Genomic DNA, 20,035 nt, shown 5'->3' on the forward strand with positions numbered 1-20,035 from the left:
AAAAAAAAAAAAACAAATTTGACAAGTAATTTCAAATAATTATTATTATAACTATAGTACCAATTATAATTAATTGAGTCAAAATAAATCACAGTAGAAAAAACAGTCAAAAAGATAGCAGCCTACCGAGAGTCAATAGAGTCTTTTCAATAATTTTTTTTTATAAAATAATAATGGATTTAATTTTAGGTTTAATAGATAAAAATATTGAAACTATTTATTTTTCCTTAACTAAGAAAATTAAAAATTAAGTCATGGATAAGAAAAGATATGGTTGGAAGGGGTTATTGCATCGCCTAATTGCCCAAGACTTTACTGTTTAGGGATCTTATTTTATTTGAAAGAGTAATAGTCAAGTCAGCTACACTTTGTCTTCTGCTTTGATTTTCTCTCTCATGCACTCTTTATCTTATAATTTCCCGGAAGAAGAACTGCATACACAGAGAAGCCCAACTGCAAAAAACAAAGAAAAAAAAAATGAATGTCAAAGGCATATGTGCTCTGGTTCTGTGTGTATTCACAATTTCTTTGACAATCGAAGCACGTTTGGTGCCAGTTCCACCTCTCTTGCAGAAACTCAGCTCCAATATCTTTGATACTTCCAAGTATGGCGTTCTGCAGCTCAACAATGGCCTGGCTCGAACTCCCCAGATGGGGTATGCCCTTTTTCTCTCTTGTCATGAAAGCACAGAACTTGCTTGTTGATTTTCTCTTATTTTTACCCTTTAATAGATTAGGTTCATAGAGTAAATCAAGGTCCATTCTTTTAATCTTTTTCCGGATTTTAGGGTTATTATGATGGTTAGGTAAATGTTAGAAGTTGGCTTTGGGTTATAGAAAATTTGCTTTAATTGGTTGAGGGAGGAGGGGGTATTCCGTTCCTTTTGTGTTTTGAATTTATTCGTTGGAATTGGGTTTTGCACGTGATTGAGCTTTGAATTTCTTAAGTTTTTTTTTTTTCTGCAAATGTTCTTTAGTAAGTTAAACTGCTAATGTTTTAGCATGGCTTCCAGATATGCTTTGCTACTTTAGAGTTTTAGATGATTTGATTTTGTTGGGTCTGTGTGGGGCAGATGGAATAGCTGGAATTTCTTTGCCTGCAAAATCAATGAAACAGTTATCAAGGAAGCAGGTATCATCTGGTCCTTTGTTAGCTTGTGAATTATATTGGGGAAAATTTTGGATGCGGGATTGTATGGATTTGTTGATTTCAATAAGTCGATCATGGTGCAAAGACGCCTTAGAGCCTGTGATGTGTTTGCTATAAAGTGCAAAAATTTATTGAGAAATAGAAACAAGAATATTCTGGATGGATCGTGTTCATTTCTTGTGTTCATTTGTTATCATAAGAAATTCATATACACCCACTGAATTGGATAGTTCACTATTATGGATATTTTATGATTTTCAATATGTTTATTGCAAGACACGTTACTGGTGCTTCTGCAGTCATGGCTGCGTAAGGCACTGAAATGGAAGTTGTCAGTTAAAAATGGTGGTATGCCAAAGCAAATGAACCTATATTAGAAACAGCTCCATACCTGTCTGGAACTCCATTTTTTTGGGCTGCCTTTTTGGACTATCATGCAGGTCCTACATATCTAGAACAATATACGGACTTGGGCTTTCTTTGATTATTATGTACTGATAATTTTATCAATGTATCACTCTAAGAAATTGATGCCTGTGAATTAGAACAGCAAATAAATGTGCACATGCTTGAATTTCATTTCCTCTGAATGCTCAATTGGAAAAGTGATCCCCCATCAAAAAGACAAAAGAAAGAAAGAAAAAGGGAAAAATTACCTATACCCGATGTATGCCATTTCTATTATTCCGTCTAAACCAAATGTCCCAGATACTAACATCTCTTCTTCTCATTGATAGCTGATGCACTCGTCTCCACTGGTCTGGCCGATTTAGGTTATGTTTATGTTAACATAGGTAAATTCCACAAAATTTATACCTCTGTCTCCTCTATACAATTTGGTTCTGTTTTATGCTAATTTAATTGCATAAAGTGCAGATGATTGCTGGTCGGCTCCGCAACGCAAGGAGGTCAATGCGAATCTTATCAGATTTTTTGTTATGGTTGTTCCAAAGTTAACTCTTTGTACCAAAAACTACAAATGTGCCAGCTAATCTAGCTGGTAATCTGTTGGCAAGTTATTCTACAGACATGTGATTGAATATCCCCTTCTCCCGTGGGGAGGGGGTGGGGAGTGAACCTTCACCCTGTCAGGCATGGAGCATCACCATTGTACCAGAGCAAGAATTGAACAATGTATTCCTTTCCTTGTGGTCTATTAGGTCACACCATCCTTCTCCTTCTCGGACATTCTAATGATTGCTTTAGATCTGAAAGCCATTTTGTCTTCCTTTTCTCTTCATCCTTGAGCAACATTTCCCCAGTGCACACAGTTAAATTGACTTAAAGGGGTTATGTTTTTATCTTTATTTTTTGTATACATATTGGTTGTTAAGCTCAGCATAGTAGAAACAGAAACATAGAGCTGAGGTATGATCCATAGCCTCTACTTTTTCTTATTTTGTATTTATTCCAAATTGGTTTTACAGGGTCAACTAGTCCCCGATCCAAAAACTTTTCCCTCAGGAATTAAAGCTCTTGCTGATTATGTACATGAGAAAGGTCTCAAGCTCGGAATTTATTCTGATGCTGGGTAGGATGAATTCCCTATTCTAGGGTCTGAAAGTAAATGTTAGAGCATGGAGATGTCTTTATTTTGATTGTTCTGTATTGCTGGTGTGATCCTCTCACTCTTGTGAGTTGACTGAATTTTGTAGGACTTTTACATGTCAAGTACGACCTGGATCACTTTACTATGAAAGTGGTGATGCAGAGCTCTTTGCTTCTTGGGTTAGTTTCTGTTATGTCTTATCAAATACGAGAACTCATTTTTTTTAGTAGATCTTGGAATTGTCACGTTTCTTCAAGTTCATGAAAGTTACTATAAAATATCTAAGAAGCCACCATTGGCAATTTTAAATTATATATGACTTTTAATCATTTAGTACAAGATGGACATGGGGTTTATTCTAAAGGTTTAAGTTTGGTAGTTTGCTTTTAGGGTTTTAACAATCAAAGAGTAGTCAGAACAACTAAGTTGAGTCTGTTCTGATTAGCAAGTTTCAGGAGAGAACTTACTAGATATTGGGGCTTCAGGAAAATCTAGGTTTTCTTGATACACAGAAAATCTTAGGGCTAACATGTGAAGATTAGGATTTGGATCAAGGTCCTAGGGTATTAAAGCTTAACTTATGGTGACAAAAAAGAGGCTAGATGTTATTCATGCACGTGCTTTCTGTAATTTTAATTTATAAGAATCTTAGAATCTCGCTGAGTTTTTATGTGGGCGTCACCTGGAAGGATTTGATTGTGACCTAATATAAAAAGTGAGAACAAATCAGCAGACTTAATTATCTAAAGATTCTAAACTTTTATACTTGTCTCTGCAAGATAGCTTATAGAAGTACGAGACTCTCTTGCTATAGACTAAGAATTTCCTAGCAAAGGATTTTCAAAACCAACTTGACAATCATAAAACAAACACCTAAAAGATTAAACTATAAATTAAAAGGGTTATTGAATTCCCACATATCAGAATAACTACAAAATACCCCTGATTTAATAAGTTTCCCCTGTTTTAATAATTGTCATCAATGGATTCTTGGATTCAGATGAAAATTTTATTTCTGTTTACCACATTTTCTCTCCATGATCTTTCTTTATTTGATATATTGTTTTTCAGGGCATTGATTATCTGAAGTATGATAACTGTTACAATCTTGGAATCAAACCAGAGGAAAGGTCTGGCCCATTTTAGTGTGTTCCTAATCAGGATACTTCAGTATATATGGAGTTTGTTTTAATTTGGTTATGTAATTCCAGATACCCACCAATGCGTGAAGCTTTAAATGCAACTGGGCGCACAATTTTTTATTCAATCTGCGAATGGTAAAATAAGGTTCTTGGTTATGTTGTATAGCTATTTGATTTGATTCAATGCACCTTAAGAGCACTTTCTGTCTCTTCCTGGGTTGGCAGGGGTGTTGATGACCCTGCATTATGGGCTGGCAAAGTTGGAAATAGTTGGCGAACAACAGATGACATCAATGATTCATGGGCAAGGTTCTGAATTTCCCAAGCCCTTGGGTGGTATAATGAGCAAAGTTATTTGTTTCATGTTCACAATCACATTCACAATCCCTCTGGCACATTATCTTAGTTTTTCCCCCTTGCAACTATAATGAGAAGAGGAAGAATTAGATTTTATGTCCCAGGTGATGTCTCCCTGAGTTGAGAAAATTCAAGTACTTAATAGTGGTAAATTTTGAAGGTATATTTTCATTTTTTCTGTTTATCATTGCATTTGCAATCATGACCCCACCAATATTAAGTATTTACAAGGTCTGTGCACATGGGAGTGAACCAGACCAATGGTAGAGAATTTCTGGGCCCAACAAGCTTACGCAATGCTAAAATCAACCTGGTAATATTGACAATCATTGTACCCTTATTATCTAAAATCACTGTACTAGGTTGGTTAAGGCTAGCTACAAACTTCAGTTTTTGATGTTGCTAAATTCGGGAGTTACATACTATTATATGCAAATTACACACTGTTGCTTGCACCATGGAGGTAGCCACTCACATTTTTGCTTGCAGGAAAACAGATATTATGATATTATATGCATCAAAATTTGATTCCCGTCAAGCTTGTAGAGTAAATTTAGCTTCTTCCTGTATGATGTGCTCCCAATCAAATGCATTTTCCTTTTGAGATTTCTCCCCTTCCCAGATAATGTAATTGCTAGTTTTCCTTATGAATATATGCCATCGTTTGCTTTTTGTGACTGATGGATACTTTATAGGAAGGAAATGTAAGGGGATCAGGAAATTAATAGTTGAAGAAAGATTTTGATGTGCATGCACTTGTATTTATATCCACATTCAACTTGCTGAATAACTCTTTAGAATACTGAACCTTCTTCTCATTTCTGTCTTTAGCATGACTACCATTGCTGATCTCAATGATATGTGGGCAGCATATGCTGGTCCTGGTGGATGGAATGGTAAGAGTCATCTTTGCAAAGAGTTTTGACTGAGCTGACACTGTGTGGCCAATCTCCAATTATGTGTGAAAATCAGGATATATTCTGCATATCTACCCTTCTTGCAGATCCCGATATGTTAGAAGTTGGCAATGGTGGCATGACTTACCAGGAGTACCAAGCTCATTTTAGCATTTGGGCTTTGATGAAGGTGTTCATTGTGACCTTTTGGATTTTCATTTCCTATTTCTCCATATATCCTAGATCTTTCTATCATATTATTTTGATACAATTAGTAAGTCTTGTGGTATTCTACTTCTCTCTTTCTCTCTCTCGATCTCTTGAATGACTGTTGTGGCAACTTTTTCATATAATCTCCACTACTCCATGGTTCATTTCTGGGAACTATCTTAGTTCCATTAATTTATATGAGCAATTTTTTTCCCCAGATTTTTCCTCATGACAGCTGTGGCATATTCACATGTCCAACATGCCAGCATCTGTATCTGGACTGAATGTTTTGAATATTAGCATCTTTTAAGATTTCATTGATTTTGGCTACCTCATAACACAAGCTAAAAGAAGCAGCAATGTGATTGCTGGTTCAAGCCTGGTTAATAGAGGCATAAATTAATGCACTGCATATCTTACCTCTGACTGCCTTGGGGTCCTTTAGGAATATTTCTTGGACTATTTTAGCTACAACTTCTTAAAATTGCTTTGTCAAATATGCAGGCTCCCCTTTTGATTGGCTGTGATGTCAGAAACATGACTGCAGAAACATTTGAAATACTAAGTAATAAGGAGGTCATTGCCGTGAACCAAGGTGGATTTTGGCTTCTACCTGTATCTCACCCATCTATGTAGGAAGGAGATGGATATGAGGGTGTAGATTATGCTGAATTTTTGTGCTCTCAAGTCTTTGTTTTCATTTTCTAGTTCAAAGATACATTTGCATGTCAAAATAAATGCATATTCACATTGAATTCCACATTGAGATTATCTTAGGATTTTGCTTCTTTCCTCAGACCTACTTGGCGTTCAAGGCAGGAAGGTGCATGTTTCAGGAAGAGATGGTTGCCGTCAGGTCTTTTCCTAATTCCACCCTTCTGACATTTCAAGCATTACAGCCTAGCATATCTTTGATGGTGTCAATTTCAAAATTTTCCTGCTCATTGTATATTAGTCTAATTATGATGTTAGGATTTGGCCAATCACAGTGATGTGGTAATGTCCCTTAGCTTGAGTTTGTGTAGTCAAAGTTAATTAAACCCGAGTTAGATTTAATGATATTATATGATAAAGAGTATGAGTGATTTTAGAATTTGATGAGTCCTAAGAGTTTTAGGTGTTCATTGGAGGTTAAAACCTGGCTTATTTCTGTAAATCCGAGATTGAAATTTTGAGCATGGATGAATATGAAAAATCAGAAATCTTCTCCCTTCTTTCCAGAGAATATTCTTCTTTTGTCACCACTAGGAGCAGCTAGAAAATAGTATAAGAGCTGTTGTTTGGCATTTACATCACTGATCTACTCCTAAAAGCCAGAGCCTTTGCAGCTGGTGTTCCTTCTCCTCTGCCTTATTTCCTGCCATGGCAGTTAGGACTGTGAACAGCCCCTCTTGTTCCTCCACAGAAAGAGAGACCTCTCCTCTCTGTTGGATATTGACAAGAATGAGTTGTTGCTGTTCCAGTGAAGTTCCCATGTATGTTCCCATCATCGAGTAATTTTTTGCCTTTTTGAGTTCTGCCATCTCTCTCTCTCTCTCTCTCTCTCAAACTTTTCATATCTGGATCTCTCCCCCTCTTTGGACACAGTGAACCCCAAATCTGTTGCTGCTCTGTGAATGTCCCAAGGGAATCACCTCAACTCCCCCCATCTTTGGACACAGTGAACCCCAGATCTGTTGCTGCTTTGTGAATGTCCCAAGGGAATCACCTCAACTCTGGAAAGAGACACGATTGCATCGCCTTCTCCCCTCTGCGAGGCATGCAGTGCCTGCACTCAGCCATCCCACCTTTCAGGCTGGGTCCAAATCTTAAAGAAAACCAAGAGTCAGAGAAAAAAGTTGGCAAGGGCTGGTAACATAAATTGGAGTAACATTCATCCTGGAAAGTCATGGGTTCTGAGTTGTAGAAACAACCTCTTTGGAAATAAGTGGAAGGTTGTGCGCAAATCAACCTTCTGCCAATTCTCTCAACACAGGAAGTTTCGTGCGCTAGGTACACCCATTTATTCAACCACCTATTTTTTCAGGAGAAAATTATGATTTTTGGTAAATATGAAAAATGTATTCATCTCATTAGACTTGTGGGATTGGTGGAGACGGAATTTAAGAACTAGAGTCCATTGAAAACTTGAAAATAGCTCAACTGAAGGACTACGAGGAACAGACTAACAATGATGCTGGTACTTTTGAATCGATTCAAAGGGGAATGATTGGTTCTATTTTTCCAAGAATAATAAGAGTAGAAAGGCTAAAGAGGCATGGGATGTACTCTAGCAGGAATTTCAAGGAAGTGCGTAAGATATGATTCATGAAACTACGAACTCTTAGAAGAGAGTTAGAGAGTACGAGAATGAAATACAATTAAATGGTTCATAAGTTTTTTATGGGCTTGCTGAAGTGGTGAATCAAACGAAACATTATGGTGAAGCCATGAATGATAAAAGAATTGTAGGAAAAGATTTTGAATAGTGTGTCTAAACAATTTGATCCTATGGTGGCTGTTTTTGAAGAAACAAAAAAATCAGCAATTGTTCAAGCACTTGCACAATCCCTAAAATCTTACAAGCAAAGATTGGCATGACACTTCAGAAAGCAATTTAGAATGAGTTTCTAAGCTCAGTCTTGGCACTAAACCATGGGCAAAGAGAGACATAGCAGAGAGTCATGTAGAAGTAGATATGGAAGAACAATGAAAGATTTTATCCAGTTTAAAATAAGAGAAGAGATTAGTGATATACTTCCAGTGGGTGGCTTGTGTATTGTCTCTTGGCTAGTTAATTCAGAAGCAAAAATCTGAGTTCAAGTAACATTTATTGCAAATGGGGTTGATCTTGAAAACTGTTAATTGCTGACAGAACCTCTGATCTCATTGAAAATTTATGGCAGCTTGCCAAACAAATGCTGAGAAAGGTGGGAAAATTGGGGAGGGGGGGGGGGGGGGTGGGGGTGTTAGTGTATAGGTACATAACACTTCTACACTTGCACTTCAGTATCCACTCTTTAAGATACGTATATTTTTTGTGTTACTATGTTATCTTTGCCAGTATTTCCAGCATCCATTAATAATCAAATGAGTGAAAATGGTCCTGCCTACCTTTTCTGATCTACCTAGAGGCATCTGTCTGGAATTGTCACCTTGATGGCACTAGACAGGGATGATTGACCCAGAACATTTTCTAGTACAGATTCAATGTGAAGTTCATAGGTATGATTAAAAAAATAGACAAAAGACAAGAAAATATTTTGGAATCAATTTCCACTGGCTTAAGGAAAGGCGATTCGTTTCACTAGATTTTTCAAGTTTCCAGAATATTGGGGCTTTGTGCGGGCACAGTGGCTTGAGTTCTTTTCTCTTCTTTTATTTCCTTTCTAACTTAATGGGACTTGGAACTCTTGGTCGCTTTGCTGCAGTTCTTTTTTTTTACCCCAATAGACTAATTCCTTTTCTTGCTTTTGTTTCTTTCTTCCGTCTTATTTTACTGAAGAGAAAAGTGAAATTATGTTGGAAGTTGGTTCATTTGATATGATCCTTTGTTCAGGTTTGGGCAGGTCCGTTGACAGGGCTGCGTCTGGCAGTCGTTCTGTGGAATCGATGTTCTAAAGCTGCAACTATTACAGTGGCATGGGGTGCACTTGGACTGGAAGCCTCTACCAGTGTCTCTGTGAGAGATCTATGGAAGGTAATAACACACTTTTGTCTGCTCAAACACCTAACAAGTTAGGTCAAATTTTAGCGTGAGGTCCAAGCGCTAGTTCCTGGAAAACATCATTCTATACGGATTTAAGTTCTCATAGCCTATTGCACTTTCTCAAATGTCAGTTTGCTACAGTATAACTTGAAAAATACCCAGATTTTAGTCCATTGATATGGTTACTTTTTTCCCCCAAATCCTCCAAGCACTAAACTGGTTGTGTCAACAGCAAATGCATGTCCCAACCCGTAAAGATTGAAGACCTAGATGATACGTCCTCTTTGCAAAGGAATGTTAAGCCTGTGTACAAAAATAACCTAGCCCCGACCCTTGTTATCCATTAGGACAGGGACACCCTTGGTTATGCAATTTAAATAGAAAAGAAAAAAGGCAAGCGCATCACAAAGTTATTTTTATAAAGGAACATTGTTGTTTGGAAATCTGTACGTCAAAATCTGATGTGGTGTTGGTGGCATCAGGAGTTTCTGCCATCCAATATCCTATCATTCATTCATTAACGTTAAAGGCCTAATCATTTTGAGGTTCTTATCGGTTGCAGCATGAAGTTGTACTGGGCGATGCCATCACATCATTTAGTGCTCGAGTTGCTTCTCACGGCTGTGAGATGTACATTTTCACTCCCCAGATGCCCTCTTACTCCGAGATCTAAGGCGAGGCTCAACTTTCCAGCAGCCACGCCAACCACTTTCCGGGGATCTTAAAAATAAGTGCTGTAGCACTTGAACCCGGACAAAACGATGAATGACTATTTGAATTCAAGGTCTGCATGCACTGTACCAAGATCCAAATTTGGCATGTTCTTCCTATGGGAATAAAATGGCCAAAATTCCACTTTGTGTATTTTGAATGGTGCTTGTGTAAGTTCGTTCATGGATTCTTTTATAAAGAACACTTTTTTTTTTGGTTCACTCGTTAGCTTTTTTAAGAACATTGTCTTGTCATCAGATCCATTGCAGGAAGAAAATGGGGAAAAGTTGCCACGCATAAAGCAGAGCCAAGGCAAATCCACCAACACCAGAATATATAATAAATGATATATGCGCACATCTTGTTTTGGGTAGTCCGGAGGGCCCCAAAACAGTAGACCTGGTTTCGACATGGTACGAAACCATCATCAGTAACCATCTTAACAATCTTCAGAAGACCCTCCTGTGTGAGCATGTTACTCTGTAGTAGATATTTTTAACCCAGAAAATAAAAATAACTTCAACATCAACATCAGAAGACTAATTAATGCACAAGGAGGAACTCAGAAACACGGGCACATAAGCATGAAATTTCAAGTTGGAATATAAAATAAGTGAGCTCTGCTCTGTAATAATAGTAGCGGCCATATAGAAAGTTCAGCCACTTCGCAAACACGACATCAAGAAGCAAAGACTGCATCTAAAACGTGAGGCGCCACATCTGTATAACCTCATTTTATTATTATTCTCTTCCCAACTCAACCCAAGTATCAACATCACCTCGAAGCCCGTTGTCAAGGAGTTCCTTCAAACACACTCTTTTTCATACACTTCACTCGCATATTTCCAGTTTATAACTTTCCATATGTTCGTCAGGTAATCTGGTCTAACATTCTTGTACTGCATCATAGGGGGCAATAAAATCACATATTCAGAGCGCTGAAAGCTAAGCTAAGCACAGATTGAACAGGATGCAGTAAATTCACTACTTTTTTAACTTTTTGATTTTTCATCATGAGCTAGACAAGGCAATTTAATTTCTGGGCTTACAGCCATACATCAGATAAAAAAATACCTGCAAGTAGTATGCATGCTCCCAGACATCTATCCCAATAAGAGGAACTAATGGCCCTTTAGTTACCAGTGGATCCTGCGACAGTAGTTCAAACACATTAAAAAACAATGACATGAATTTTTTCTTTTCTTTCTTTCTTTTTTTTTTTTTTTGGGGGGGGGGGGGGGGGGGGGGGAGAAAATGACAACAATAATTACCAAACCACTATAAATTGCACATAATCAATTGTGATAAAAAGCATTAGAGTTGCAAAATCTACAACTGCAGCAGACGCGGTGCATAAAAAATAAAAGAGCAAGTACTAAAATAAGCAAAACAACATAGTGATTCCATTTTCCTAAAGGATCTCCAACATCGGTTAAAAGAGAGCCATTCCTTCCAAAGTAACAACTTTACAAACCACTCATCAATACTTTCTAATGCATAAAAATTTCTTCCCTATTGCACAAAGCAGCCTTAGTAGATATGTACCAGCAGTAATTTCTGCAAAGGAACTCAAATAAACATATATGAGTCTCTATCCCCTGGCTACCAAGTAAGAGTCCATAAAAAATCAAGCATCCAGGCATCTCAAATTTCAACCATTTATGCATTTGTCAACAAGCCAACAAATCAATTTTTAATATTGTCGGGGAAGGAGGAAGGAGTAACAGAGTTAACAGAACTGATACCAAAAGAACACAAGAGTTAAAGACCAAACTGTCATTATCATTAATTTGATTCCAATTGTTACTGTCTTACCTGATTTGCAGTGGTCTCTACCACAAGCTTTTTAAGCTCTTTATCAGCACCAAGCCACTGTCAATAAATATAACACCATGGGAAGATGAAGAACCCAGCAGAATAAAGAAGGAAAGGGCTCTCATGAACACACCCTAACATTGACAAGAAGTGCAACTAATATTACATAATTCAGCATATTAAACAACTAAAGCACTTACCACCCATCCAGAGCCTTGTAAAGCAGCACCTTCAGCATTCATCTTCTGCATCAACACTTCCAGAGAACCAAAATGTGTGTCAATGGCCCAACCCAGTGACCCCTTTGGAGGCTCACCACCTCCTTCCTGCAACAAGTGTTTGGCATTAGTTGGAGGCTAATTGAAAGAAAAAGGTGTAGTCAAGAAATGGAAAAGGGCTCAGCATATATCTTACACGAACTGGAGCAAGATTCTTCCAGAAAGTTGAGTGGTTCACATGACCTGTGGAAGAATATCGATGAGTTTTTTCTGAATCAATGAGTTGAGAAGAAAATAGAATGGAACAACAATTAAACAGCAAAGTACATCACTACCAATAAAAGACGACAATGAAATGAAATATGTTTGCCAATTTTCTGTTCAAATAACAACTCAAATCATAAATTGTACAACAGGTATCTGATTCAAAAGATCACAAAGATGAGAAGAAGCCGTTTCTGTTTTGTTTTCTTTTTCAGGTGACCAGCAACTTCTAGAACAACATAAGAATAGCGGCGCACATGCTTGCAAGCAACAATAAGTTCTCGAAAGGTATATCCATCTCCTAAAAGATGAATACTATTTTGCCATATATATAGCAATTGAAGGAGTCAACAGTTTATTCTATCAGATCTCATGCATATCTTGGAAAAACAGACATAAAGCCATAGTACAACATTTGTAAACTGAATGGGAATTTAAAGAGCTATTTTGCTAGAGCATGTAAATGCAAACACTGGTCCAAAGGTCGTGCGTAACTGACTCTTGAACAAGCACAAACATCTAATAATTTTAAAACAAGTAGTGTTGAGACCACCACAAGAGCAGCCATTAAGCAAAATATGGAAACAAATAAATGCGTAGTAATATATATGTAGATTGACATTTAAGGATAAATAATATAAGTCTTTATGAGTTGATAAAATGATGTGAAACCACAAATATGCAGTCATGATTTTTACGAAAATATTACACAATTACTCAACCAAAAAAATATGAAAAATTAGTACATTGAATAAATTAGTCCATACATCACGGAGCAAATGTTTTGACAGTCCAGTTATTAGCACATAGTGCCTTTAATTTGGAATAAAAGTTTAGTCTTGTTGATCACAATTTTGAATTTCAAAGAAGCTTGAAGCTGGCAGGGCCAGATGACATGACAATCACAAGTTGCTGCAGCTAGATCTTATTGATCTACCCTTACAATTGATATGTTGTAAATTCATGACCCCAAAATATATAATTCACATCCTGAAGTACAGAAGAGCAAATCACCCCCTTTCTCGCTTTTTTTTTTTTTTCTCTTTCCTCTAAAACCATTCTCTCTCTTCTATTTTCTTCTCATATTCTTCACTAGGACTTCCTACATTTCTTTTTTTCCCCAATTCACCTTGTCTTATTTACAATTTCTTCTTCTTCCACAAGTTCCGCACACCGCCTATTTTATAAGAGTCTTACGCTATCTTTCTAGCTAGGATTTGTCAAGGGAAAGAAAATAGAATGAAAACAAAATTTACATAGATGTATCCAAGTAGATATGCCAATTGTAAAAACTAAATTACGTAGTCCTATGTGGGCCGGGGGTTGGGGGGGGGGGGAGAGAGAGGAGGGGAAAACCTCCGCCGTTGAACTTGATGGCGGACTGCAGCTTGACGACGGTGGCGGCGTCGCCCTTGGCGAGGGCGGCGTCGAGCTGCTCGAGGGCCTTGTTGAAGTTGGTGATGTAGGCCTGGTGGTGCTTCTGGTGGTGGAGCTGCATGATCTCAGCGCTGATGACGGGCTCCAGAGCGCCATAGTCGTACGGCAGGTCAGGAAGCGAGAATGTCTGCAATCCCCTGATGCTCTGAAACCCTAACCCTAGGCCGCCTCTTAGGATTTTCCCGGCGGCCACCGCTCGAAGAGCCATTCTGGAGTCTTCTGTATGTATCTTCCCCTAGAAAGAGAGAGAGAGAGAGAGAGAGTAGGGATGGATCGATCTGTTTCTCTGACTTTATTTATATTGCAGATGATGATGATGATGACAACGATGACGAAGACGAGAGGAAGAAAATGTAATAAAATAGTAGTAGCAGTCTTGAGTTGAGTGAGAGTGCGGATAGCGCAGGGCTCGCCCTCCCGTATTCACAAAATTCACATTCCGCCATCCTCGAACCCTCCTTCCCATCTACTTGTACAAATTTTAGTATTTTTTTTATATTTTCAAAAATTCAGTGTCAAATTAGTTATTCAATTTTTTAAACATTAGATTGATTATTGAATTTTCAAAAAAAAATTAATAAATCATTTAACTTTTATAACTCAGATCTATGTTAGTTAATCATCAAATTTGTGTTTTAATGTCATTAATAATTAATTAATGGTCAGTCCTCATTTATAAAAATTCAATTATGTGCTTAACTCATATTAAAATTTAATGATTAATTTGGCCCAATTTGAACTTTTTTTAAAAAAAAATATTTCTAAAAAGACAAAATGTCAAATTGACCATTGTATTTTTCTGGGGGGGGGGGGGGGGGGGGTTCAAATATACTACTAAACTTTAAAATGATGCCAAATAAACCACTAAAAATTTATTAACAAGATTGGGCCTTGCTTTTCTTTCTCAAATTTGAGATTTAGAATATATTACAATGTTTTGTTTCTTATGACAATTAGTCAAGAGTTTGCAAGTAATAGACACAACAAATTTAAGATAGCAATTTTAAAATATTAGTTAGTCACTAGGTAGTAAACTATATGATTTAATCAACACTTCCGAGTAAAGTTTTATAGAGTGCATAAGTTGACACAAAAATTTATTTAAGCACTTGATAAGTGAATCTTTTTGTACCTTCTAAGAATTTTCTTTCCAATTTTTTGTAGGTATGAATTGATACCTTTGATTATCAGTGTCCTTACACAAAAAATAAATAAAATATAAATTTTAAATATTTTTTTCACAAGTTTATCACTATGATTTTGAATTTTATAAGTGATTTATCTGTTTAAAAACAAAACAAAACAAAACGACAAAATGGCCATAGTATTTTAATTTAGAGTCAACAACTTATTAAACTTTTATAAATTAAGTCATGTTAGCCAATATATTGATTGTGTCCAATGGCACTAAAATGGTTGAATAACCTAATTTTATTTATAAAAGTTTAGTAGTTTATTTGGCTCATTTTAAAATTTAATGGTCAATTTGACACCTTCACCTATTTTTAAATTAAGGTTAAACATTAAATGAGTTATTGTATTTTAAAAACTATCAAATAAATTATTATATTTTTTTTTAAACATCAAGCTACATGGTCATTATTATGATAGAGGGTGGAAGATGATGGCATCAAATGATCACTTTACTTTGAAAAAAGTTAAATAAACTATTATGTTTTTTTTTTTAAATCCAGGACTACATTATTAATTATTTTGATAAATGTCTTGATGTCATGGATAATATTTTAATTTCATTAGCGATGTTAACGTAGTCTTAAATAAAATTCTAATTTGAGTTTTATATCCAAAATTACATTTAAATGAACATAAATACAATATGAGATTATTGCATTGTGAGGTAATTACAATTGTGTGGTATTTTCTAAATCTTGATTTGGGTTTCAATTAGATCACTTTCCATCACTCTCCTGTAGAATTAAAATAGTCATTCTCATAATGTAGTCGCCTCACGATATAATTGTAAAAATCTAAATTTTATCAAAAAAGGTAAAAAAAAATAAATTAAAAAGATATAAATATTTATATAGATGCATACATACGGACAAATATCTACAACATAATTTGTCATACTAGAAATCTAGAATGTCATAACATACTGTCAATTTTAACGTACTATAAATTTAAAACCCAAAATGTAACCCCCAATATGAAGGAAAAGTTGGTGACTTGTATCTATTTGGTTAAGCTCGAGTTGTTGGAGACAGTCGTAGGATTGACAATTGCGATGTCCGACTAAGAAGGAAGTCTCTCCATCGTCGTCGGAGAAAAGCAAGTGCCTGGTAATGGTCGTTGTTCGTTTCCAACAAAAATAACCCACCAAAATCAAAGTAATTAGGACTAGCCGACTAGGAGGGGAACAAGAGATGAGATGGAGGGCAATAAAATCTCCCATTTAGTTTATGCATACGGGTTTGTATTTTAGAAAGGAAAATGCTATTTGTATAGAAGCTTGGTTACATAATACTTACAGGGATGATATATTGTGAAATATCGAAATATTTTAACATCAAAATATCACGATATTTCGTGATATATTGAGTTCATCCCCTCCTCCCTCTCTCCCCCTTTCCCTTGTCGCTACAACCTCACCTGCGACCGTTCTTTGCCTCTGCCTGCTCTCGCCATCGCCTCGCCTCGCCTTGTCGTTGTCGTCGCCTTGTCGTTGGGGCCTACGATATGAGAGGGAGAGTGAGAGTGAGAGAGAGAGGGGGGGGAGAGATATGGTATTGGGTGTTTGGGTCATTTATTGCAGGGGTAAAATGAGTATTTTTATTACCTCTGTAAGTATTTCTATAACAAATTTTCTGTACAAACAACATGACCCTTTTAGAAAATACGTTTAGTTTAACATATGCAATGAGTTCATTTCCGCGAGGCAGTTATTCAATTGAATTGCTGCTATTCCTTTCATTCCATGTATCTGATTTCCAGATACATCATTCACATGCAGAGGTGTTAACAAAGTTGGGCGAGGGTACCAGTCAAAATTTGTCAAGGAGGAGTCTTTGTAGGTCGGGCAAAACAAGCATGCCCAATAGCATCTAAGTGCCCGCTGGAGTTCGAGAAACATGACTGATCTCAAATAGCACATTGATTACCTCTCCTCTTATTGTCAAATGTTAAATGTGGTTTAATCAATCATCACGAGGCCCAATCCTTCACATTCCTAAACTGGCGTCCACCCTAAGTTCAAGAGAAATAATATGAAAGAGACCTCATAGTCAATCAAGGATGGGGAGGCAGCTAGTTCACCTGCCTAAAAGAAATAATATATAAGAGACCTCACAGCACACCAACATTCCTTTTTACAGCTAGTTGTCCAGGACTTGAAGATTCCAAACCCTTGCAGGCCAGCCATGCAGAGTTGGTATGCCACAGTATTTTTGAGATGCATAAGCAACAGTGCCGGTCTGAATTATTTAGGGTCTAGGACAAAAGTAAAATTTAGACTCTCATATATATTTAAACTTAGCGATGAGTTCATTTTTATTTTTCAACTAAGATTTAACCTATATAAATTAACTAAAAATTTAACTTTCAAGCCAAATAAATTGTCTCAATTTAGACTTCAATATATTAAAATTTAGAAATACTTTGACCCTTCAACAGACTTAAATTTCAATATATTAAATTTTAACATATTATTCAGAGGCCCAAAACACTAAGCGGACTTCAAGTCCGCTGGCCTTCAGCGGACTTGAGTGCTGGGTGGACTTTGAAATCCACTTAGTGCTGGCACTAAGCAAATTTCATGTCCGCTGACTTTTAGCGGACTTGAAGTTTGCCTAATATTATTAGGCGTTCAAGATCTTTTTTTTAAAAAAAATATTAAATTAATTAATAATTATAATAATATAATATTTACTAAAATCATTTTAGGCCCCGAATAATGAGCCCAGGGCGATCACACTGACCGCCTTGGCTCAGGCCGAGCCTGATAAGCAACTTTATACACAAACTATGAGAGAATATAACACATATGGAGAAATTTTTGAGGAGAACATATTCAAGAAAGAGAGAGTTTTCAGCTTTTAGCCAAAATATATTTTCTCTGATCACATCTTTTGGTGTCTCAAACTCCAGCCTAAATACTACCTACCTATTTAAAGTAACCTATAAAAATCATGATGGATCTTACTGTCTGAATTGGCAATCTCAATTTGAATTGATTTAGATTGCATTCCAAGTATGAATCTACTGCATGTATAAAAATGGCACCACAAGAGGACCAAGATCTTTGTTCCTAAATTTCCAATCCTGCCCTTAGTTATAATTTTGTTTTGCGCTCCTATCCTATTTTGTCTTGTGTTAAAATTTGTCCTCAACTATTGCTTTTATTTGCAACAAAAATCAATCCCACTAAGATTTGTCAGCTATATGAATTTTAAATCTTCAACCATCTCTATCCATTGGCCATATTCTCTATAGGGCCATTATATCACATGTCATGTTAAAGAGATTTCCACAAACTTTTATGTGATTCTCCTCTCACTCTTTTGATACAAACTTCCTCCATTCACCTACATGTATAATTGAAAATCCTCTATAATATTATCGTATCGGTTACACTTATGTTTGCACATGTTGCTTTTAATTACTCAACAATTTCAGCTATACAACAAAAACGGTCTTATAATTTTGTTTGATAAGTCAAAAAACTTATCTTTTAAGTTTAAAAGGATTTTACGATTGCATAAAATAATGAAAATATTTCTTCACTTACCATTATGCCTTTATTTTATGATTAATAACCTTTATAATCTCCCTTACTTTTTAAACAATTTATCCAAGATATATAAATTATTATTTTTTGTTTTTTGATATTTGATCCCCAAGTCTCACTGTAACTGTGACGTCTTGGTATTTTGAAAAAAATAATATTAATTTATTTCTATATTTGAAATAATTTATTTGATATTTATTGGAGATTTGTGAAATTTAATGGAGGAAATTAATATTATTGTGTTTGTGAATAGAGAGGTTATCGAAAGTTTCTAAAATTTTTGGGATCTAAGTATAATTTTGGAATCTAAAAGTTGACTTAATATAAAATTAATTATTGCATATATATAAACGAGGGAGCCTTGTAATCCGATGGTTATGTGCGCGTAAGAGATGTAAGAGGTCTTGGGTTTAAATCTTAAGGAATAAAATGTCATGTGCACGCAAAAGGAAGGAAAGGTCGCGGGTTCAAGTCCAAGTAGGTACGAATTTTCTAGAAAAATTGAGTAGAGATTTAGTGGGGAATAAAGAAGATTTAAAAGGACAATGGGCAATTATGAGACCTAAACAACAACATATTCAACATTTATTCTACTATAGATTTCATGTTTTTGGATTCGACTAGGTTTTACGTTGGCTGTCGGCTACCTAACACAACCCTCCTCCTTTATCCAGGTTTGGGACCAGCAGTGGATAACATCTCTAGGTGGTGTTATGAGACCTAGTGAGCAATAAATTAAGTAATAAATAGACTTGGTTGAGGATACCTACTTTTCAAAAAGACCCCATGTAGAATTAACTATGCTTACCCAAAACACTTAGTTTACACGACAAATATAACTTATAGCATTTTCATCTTCGCTTCTTCCCATTTTAAAAGTCAACTCATATTCTCAAATGTACCAAAGTATGTCTATTACTGCACCAATATCTATTTCAACAAGAGCATAAAAACCCTTATGACCTCCTCATTTTGTAGGATTCATTCCTAGTGCCTCGAATTCAAATGTGGACTCTTCAACCACATCGAATCCCTCTTTGTCACATCTCATTCAAATAACGCTTTCTCTTCAAGAATAACACTGCATACTATATCCACATAGCATATACACCTCTTAAGCTTCATCAGAGAACCCACGTGTGCTTTCTTATTATTTTTTATCTTATAGATCCAAACTAGTTGAGTACCTATCAGAAGACCTCTGCCACACATCCAGACCATTTATTCGACTAATACTACACAATTCATTCAGAACACTTTTCATCTAAATACCTTATTTTCTCTTTGGAGCTACTTTTCCACGAGCCCCACTCAAGTGAATCCCTCGAGTGACTCTTTAAAGAGCTTTTTAACTCTTCTTAGTTTTCCCATATAACAAATCGAGCTCTTTTGACTGTTGTTGACCATCTCTGAATGAACCTTACTTTCTCGCACATAGCCTTATCGACTAAATGTTGAATTTTTTTAAAATAAATAAATTTTAATTATTATAATTTGACAACAACAATATTTCATGTCAATAAGAAATTAGATACATATTATTGGTTTGCTAGATTATTTTTCTTGTACAGTACATACTTATACATGCTAATTTGTGTGAATGGCAACTAATCTTCCTTTCCCCATCTAATTTTTGTATATTGACACCCAATTAAGAAATTTTATTTATTGACTCAGATTTTAGGAATGGGAGAGCGAGCATAGCCTAAGATTTTAAGGACCCAATCCAACCCGACCCGACCCGACCCAATATCTCCCTGTGTAAGTTGAGAGTCGAGATTGGGAACGGGCAATTGGAAGAAAGGGAAAGGGTGATTCCGTCATTTTGCTAATTCGGCAACAGCAATCGGTGTC

General features: G+C 36.1%; 2 protein-coding genes across 2 annotated transcripts; one reads left to right on the plus strand and one right to left on the minus strand.

The window, feature by feature from the left end:
* Window positions 1-354: 354 nt before the first annotated feature.
* Window positions 355-9,856, plus strand: LOC127797107 (alpha-galactosidase 3). The gene is made up of 15 exons (XM_052329644.1): window positions 355-656; window positions 1,074-1,132; window positions 1,888-1,944; window positions 2,027-2,058; window positions 2,578-2,681; window positions 2,806-2,878; window positions 3,771-3,829; window positions 3,911-3,976; window positions 4,067-4,150; window positions 5,030-5,094; window positions 5,202-5,284; window positions 5,809-5,899; window positions 6,102-6,160; window positions 8,843-8,983; window positions 9,555-9,856. The coding sequence occupies exons 1-15, from the start codon at window positions 478-480 to the stop codon at window positions 9,663-9,665; spliced, it is 1,263 nt and encodes a 420-aa protein (XP_052185604.1). The 5' UTR covers window positions 355-477; the 3' UTR covers window positions 9,666-9,856.
* A 426-nt stretch (window positions 9,857-10,282) lies between these two features.
* On the minus strand, window positions 10,283-13,823 carry LOC127797108 (superoxide dismutase [Mn], mitochondrial-like). The gene is made up of 6 exons (XM_052329645.1): window positions 13,357-13,823; window positions 11,933-11,979; window positions 11,719-11,844; window positions 11,519-11,575; window positions 10,778-10,852; window positions 10,283-10,602 (listed from the first exon to the last, which is right to left on the minus strand). The coding sequence occupies exons 1-6, from the start codon at window positions 13,643-13,645 to the stop codon at window positions 10,510-10,512; spliced, it is 687 nt and encodes a 228-aa protein (XP_052185605.1). The 5' UTR covers window positions 13,646-13,823; the 3' UTR covers window positions 10,283-10,509.
* Between the last annotated feature and the right edge of the window lie 6,212 nt (window positions 13,824-20,035).

Source organism: Diospyros lotus, chromosome 3 (genome assembly GCF_014633365.1).
Source record: "Diospyros lotus cultivar Yz01 chromosome 3, ASM1463336v1, whole genome shotgun sequence".
NCBI lineage: Eukaryota > Viridiplantae > Streptophyta > Magnoliopsida > Ericales > Ebenaceae > Diospyros > Diospyros lotus.